Here is a 6,000-nt window from a genome sequence, read left to right on the forward strand (position 1 = left end):
AAACCCAGACATATAACAATAATTTCATGCAAGGAGAAGGAATGCTAAATTTACAAAAATGTATGTATTTGTACTGAGCCATAAAACTTTCACATTTGCTCATTCTAATTTTTTTTTTAGAGTTAGGGTTAGCACATGTGAGCTGTTCTGACTGCCATGGGACATAAAGAGCACTGGAGAAGGGTGCTGACCCGTCAGCCCCTGAGTGCCTCCACCTCCCAGGGAATCACAGAGCTCATTTAGGTAACTGCAGAAAAGGTTTTCATTACTTACAGCAGGATGTCCAGCACAGTAGGTGTAGCTAGCATGAGACTGGTAGTGCAAGCTTGCTCTTGGAAAGGTGTATGTATTCCAAGCAGGTTGGCTGCTATTCCACTGGGAGCTAAAGCCAGGGCTCATGGTCACTCTCGATTTACTGTTTTGGTACGTTCTCACTGTGGAGCTGGACTATCAAAAAAGAAAGAAATGCAACGTAAAAATAGCTTTTAGGGTAGAATACATATAATGCAGCTATAAATCATCATTGTGCAAACATATAATGCCATATGGTTTGGAACTAACTTGAATGTTTCCTGTAAGGAGCTGGGAAAAGCAAAAATGGATTCCGCCAAAGTCATCAGTGAAAGAGCTATGTCACTGTAATGCCCAAAAGGAAGACTGATGGCTGTTAGATTTCAGGCTGGGATATAAATCAAATGGACAATTGATAAGTGATAGAAGTAAGGGGATGTTCTAAAACTGTGTAGAAGGTATAATCCCAAGATTAATCATAGAAACTTCCATATTTTTTTATTATATTGACGTTTATTGAACAACTGATCAGCTATGGCCATTTTACACTAAACAGCAGTTTGGGGCCAATGTTTAGATGTATTTCTTCAAGATTTGAAATCCCATCTAGTGGCTAGCTAAGGCCAAGCCATCACAAAGCTGCATTTCACATATGCAAACTTCTAAGCACACTATGAAATCTCATGACAGGTTTTAATTACTCAGAAAAAAATTCCAAAATCTTGAATTTTTTTTTTTTAAATTCAATAATTTCATCTGAAAGTAACCTGGACTACAGATATGTAATTCACATGCATTCTTTCTGTCCTTCTCTCATTTTACTTTAATTCTAGCTTTCTGCTTCTAGTCCTTGTTTTATAAAAAATATGCCTAATAAACATCTGCACTGTTAGGGGTGGTTTATTAGGGCAGCAAAAAAAATCAATTTTCAAAGGAGTAAAAGATGCATAGGAGTGGATGCATTTTTAGCAGGTATTTAGGTTGGTCTTCAAAGACATGCAAATGTACTTTTTACTCCATATTCTGCTCTTCATTTGGGTTTTGCTTGCTTTCTTTTTATTGGCAAAGGTGTTCTAAATTTCCCATGCAAATTTACCCCAACTAATTGTAATTATTATAAAACTAAACCTGTTCTTTTCAGAGCATTAAATTTACAGTGACCTTGTTAATACAGTAAAAGCTCAAGAAATACAAACACAAATAATATTTCTTAGAAATGCTTAAAATGTCCCTGTTAGCAAATTGATGCTATCAATTTCAAAAGCTATACTCAAGAATGACACTTCATTTATTTTTACCCTCCTTTCAAAGACAACTTTTATACATCATACGTGTAGCATTAACCAAATATCAATATGGGCCACCATCAAACAAGGTGTTTCACATGATCCAAGACCATCCTTACCCTGAAGTGCTTACAAGATAAATGAGAAGGTCAGGGAAAGGATAAAAGAGCAGAGTCTGGTGTAGAAGCATGGAAAACAGCTTCATAAACATGACTTTCAGTTTAATTTCAGTGCTTCAGCTCAGTTTCATCAGGAGAGAATTAGAGAAATGGAAGGAAAACAGGACAGAGAGAAAACATATAAAAAGGTTTCAAGGACATATTCTAGCTGTAAAAATATAGACGCTGTAGTCTTTCCTGTTTTTAATACTGTATTTACATGAGCTGGTTGCAGAAACCACAGGCCATGCTGGCATGGGCTGAACATGCCCGCTTTATTTCATTTAATTTTCAAAAGTTTAAGTACACAAAGTTTGCCTCACTTATCAATTGCTGTATAAACTTTAAGTTCAAGAAAAGGCCAACTGACTTCCTGCATGTGTTTATTTCCTGTGCCGCCGATTAGGAAGCCTGAAAAGAGCAGTTTCCGCTCTCCAGCTCTCAATATCTCGACAGATTCGCCTCCTGCCCCCACCCCTGGGATTCCTGCGGTGTGATTTCTAAAGATTTAACTTACGACTAGCTGAACACAAAGCGTATGAATGAACACTAAAACCCACACTAAACTCTCATTAGTCACTGTGTGTGACAAGTGGTTACTTTGTTCTTACAAAAGGCTTTAGGAGAAAAAATATATCTGCCCCTACAGTTAAAGGGGCTTATTTGAAATAAAACTTTTAGTATGAATTTAAATCATGACAAATCAAAGGAAAGTGGATATAGCTACAGCTAGGAAAAAGAAAACCAACAAAAAAAACCAGAGGAGTTTCAATGTGGGTTTTTTTTCTTTTTTTTTTTTTTTCCCCTTTTACCCTCTTTCCCCAAGGAGCAGAAACTGCATTCTCTTTCCTTTGACGTATTACTTATCTTTCAGATCACTCCTCAAAGACAAATCTTTCTTTCTGGGCCCTGGAAGACTTGCTTCTACATAAGAGATGAAGGCTAAGTTTTGTTTCAGCCAGATCAAGTAGGTTTTTAGCCATAATGTACTTCTCTGTGTACATCTCTCCCCTTTATAAACATCAGATATTTAAGTGTGGCTGCATATTAATTTCTCTTAAGAAGTTGATCCTGCATCAAATATTCTGTGAACGTTGAGCTATTCTATCCTAATAATAACTTTGCTTCTTCCTATTATTTCCGATGGGTTTTCATTGTACGGACCAGTGGAAGGTATCTGTGGCTGATGGGATGTTAAGGTTCATTGTCAGCTGTGGTAATTGTTAACTGATTATTTTCACAAGGGCAGCGAACTCCACTACAGTAAGGAGAGATGTGCCACTGGCATTACACGGACATGCACAATACCTGTTCCCTTATTAGAGAACAGGAGCAAAAATGAGCCTGTTTTTTAAACAGCCTGCCTCAGTGGCTGGACAGCCTTCTGTTGCCTGGGTTTTGTCTGTGCCCCACAAAAAACGCCCTTCCGGATCTGTCGCCATGCTGGAGGCACGGTTCAGCCCCAGTGCTAAATCCAGGCACAGCGTTGAGCCTCTCTGCCCTGTTTCTACTCCTCCATCCAGCTCATAGCTCACCCGGGGTGCATTAGGAACAGTGAGGCATTCAGAGCACCAAGGATGCTCAGGGGGCACTACCCATGCAAGTCACACAGGATACAGAGGCAACAAGTGAGACCCCACAGACCCCTCTCCCCCTTGGGGTGGCCGGGAGCCATGGGAGAGGTAGGTCCCTGAGAGGAGAGCCCTCTGCTCTGAATGGCTTTGGTCAGGGACTACCATGTTTGATAGCATCAAAAAAGCTGCTCTCTTTCTGCTGGATTACTTCCAGAAAAAAACCACCCAAAACACATAGCGAAACAAAACCAAAGTCAGCAGAGACACTCACAGGATAATCGGTTTTGAAATCTTGAAGAAATCCAGGTTCTCCACCAGAAAATAGAGATCTCTGCACCACCAGCCACAAAGTCCCAGGACAGCCTGGTCCCCTCAGGTGGTTGGAAGGCAAGGATGTGAGATCAGGGACTCCAAAAGTTGATGGTTTGAATTCAAGGCATTTTCTGATTAGCAAAACGCTGCCTATCTCTGCAGCCTTCTCAGCATAGCCCAGAGGCAGCTGTGGGAAAGAGACCCTGGACCAACTGGGAAAGCTGGGAGGGGACAATGTTGTCCTGGGGCAGGTGCCCAGGTGCTGGCAGTGCAGGGCAGGCCCTGCAAGGTGAGGCTGGAGCTGTACCCCATCATACACAGCAGGCCCCGGCCAGCTCCCAGCCACCTGCCCACCTCACAGCTGAGCCCTGCAGCCACGGCGGCACTGCCTCTGGGAACATGGATTTCAAAAAGAGCAAAACGCTGCCTGGGAGTGAGGGAAGAAGTAAGAAACATGCCTGCAAGCACCCGTGGGAGCAGGAGAAGGGTGAGGAGGCTCTCAGCCCCTGGAGAGCCCACCTGGAGCAAGTGTGGGACAGGATCTATGAGGAAACCCACGCTGGAGGAGGCGGAGATGTCTCGAAGGAACGGTGGCCCACACCTACACTAGAGCAGAGGATGAGTGTGAGGAGCAGAAGAGAGGAGCTGCCCATCTCCCACACCAGGAAAGAGAGAGCATCCAATCTCCCTGTGCCAGCAGGGGTGGGAAGCAGGCTCAGGCTCAGGCTGAGGAACAGAAGGGTGAAACTGAGCTTTAGAAAAAGGCAGGGGGAAGAAGGGGTGGGTATTGTAATAATTTCCCCTTTCTTCTCACTATCCAAACTTATTTTAACTGGCAATAAATCATTTTTCCCACGCTGAGTCTGATTTTGCCTGTGAAGGTAATTGCTAAATGATCACCCTGTCTTTTATCTTGACACACAAGCTTTTCAACCTTATTTCCCACCCCTGTTTTGTTGAGGAAGGGGAGTAAAAGAGCCTCTGGGTGGGTGTCTGGCAGCCAGCAAAGATAAACTCACCAAAAACTGGCAGGTCTAGTGGCACACGAGCTTTTACTCAGGATTTAGAAGTGTGTCTCTTTCTCCTTAACTATTGATTCCATCAAGAAAAGGAATCATCTCTCCCCATAATTTCAATGTCTTATTTATAGCTCTTAGGTTGTTAATGGCAGGCCACCACTGCCACTTCTGGGACAAACCAGTAACCTTTTCTCAGAAAACTTCTGCAGGAAATTATGAGATTAAAACAAACAGACAAAAACCATCACCAAAACCAAACCAAAAAACCCCACAAAAACTTTTGCCCTCCTTGCCATATATGTCTTGCCAGAAACAAGAAATATTCTAAAACAAGGGGAGAATTTTCTTTTCCTTGAATAAGTCTGTCTAGTACCTTTATACCCAAAAGGCCTAATGCAATATAAAATTAAGATCAGTAAAATTTAAATGTCTAAGCATATTTTAAAGTATAACCTTTTTTTTCCTGTGCCTTAACTTCTCTGGTTTACAAGTATGGACAATCTTACTTTAAAACTTTTAGAGTAACCTTTTCCTTATGTTTGTAAAAGTTTTGAACGTTTTTGGACATAAGCATGAGTGAAGTGCAAAGTGCTATTAGTATTATTAGTATTTCTTGAGCTTAACTGCTTTTGGTTCTTAGTTCTTGTAATAGCTGATGTGTGAAGTCTAACAGTGGAAAAAATAGAACACAGTATTTATGGAACACTTTTTATCATCAGAGCACTGTGTACATTTTAAATGGTGGCAATATTTTTGCCTGGTGCAACATTTCTAACTTTTAAAGAAGTTTATAGTGGATGTAAGAACTAGCAGCCACTCCTTTCTATTCATATGTGAATAAAGTGCACCGTTTGACTAGGACATTAAGCAAAATTGATAGTTCTGACATAGCCTTAGTCTTCATGTCGTTCACACCCATGCCCTCCACTCTTTTGCATTAGTGTCACCATACAGTAAACTAACAGGAAAACCATGTGCTAACTTCTGAAATTCTACATCACATCAAATGCAAGATTTACTACATCTATCAGACACCTTTCTGCCGAGCATTCCAACATGCTATGATTATTATTGGCTTTGGCACTCCAAAAGAAGGCAGAGGCTCAGACATTCTCCACATTACCTCTTGACTAACATTGAAAAAAACCAAAACCAACAGGTAAGTGGGATTAAAGAGGTGCAAACATCGGAATTCAGGCTCCCACTACCTTTTGAAAGCAACTTCACAGAGCTATGATGCCATTTTCTTAGCCCCCACAATTTGAGCTGGTTTCAGTCCCCTTGACTTAGATTATAGAATGGTTCTGTCTTCAGCTGCATCTTCTGGGCTTTTTTTTCTGAAAGGAATTGTGATTGAAAG

General features: G+C 41.2%; 1 protein-coding gene across 3 annotated transcripts in view; it reads right to left on the reverse strand.

Moving 5' to 3' along the window:
• The window catches only part of RBMS3 (RNA binding motif single stranded interacting protein 3), a 707,084-nt gene that overhangs the window by 490,660 nt on the left and 210,424 nt on the right, over positions 1 to 6,000 (reverse strand). For all 3 annotated transcript variants that reach the window (XM_017732086.1, XM_017732084.1, XM_017732087.1), the window contains exon 3: positions 274 to 447. In XM_017732086.1, coding sequence (XP_017587575.1) covers positions 274 to 399 — 126 coding nt within the window. In that variant the 5' untranslated portion in view covers positions 400 to 447. The remainder of the gene's footprint in view (positions 1 to 273; positions 448 to 6,000) is intronic.

This window comes from Corvus brachyrhynchos, unplaced genomic scaffold (assembly GCF_000691975.1).
Source record: "Corvus brachyrhynchos isolate BGI_N302 unplaced genomic scaffold, ASM69197v1 scaffold53, whole genome shotgun sequence".
Taxonomy (NCBI): Eukaryota; Metazoa; Chordata; class Aves; order Passeriformes; family Corvidae; genus Corvus; species Corvus brachyrhynchos.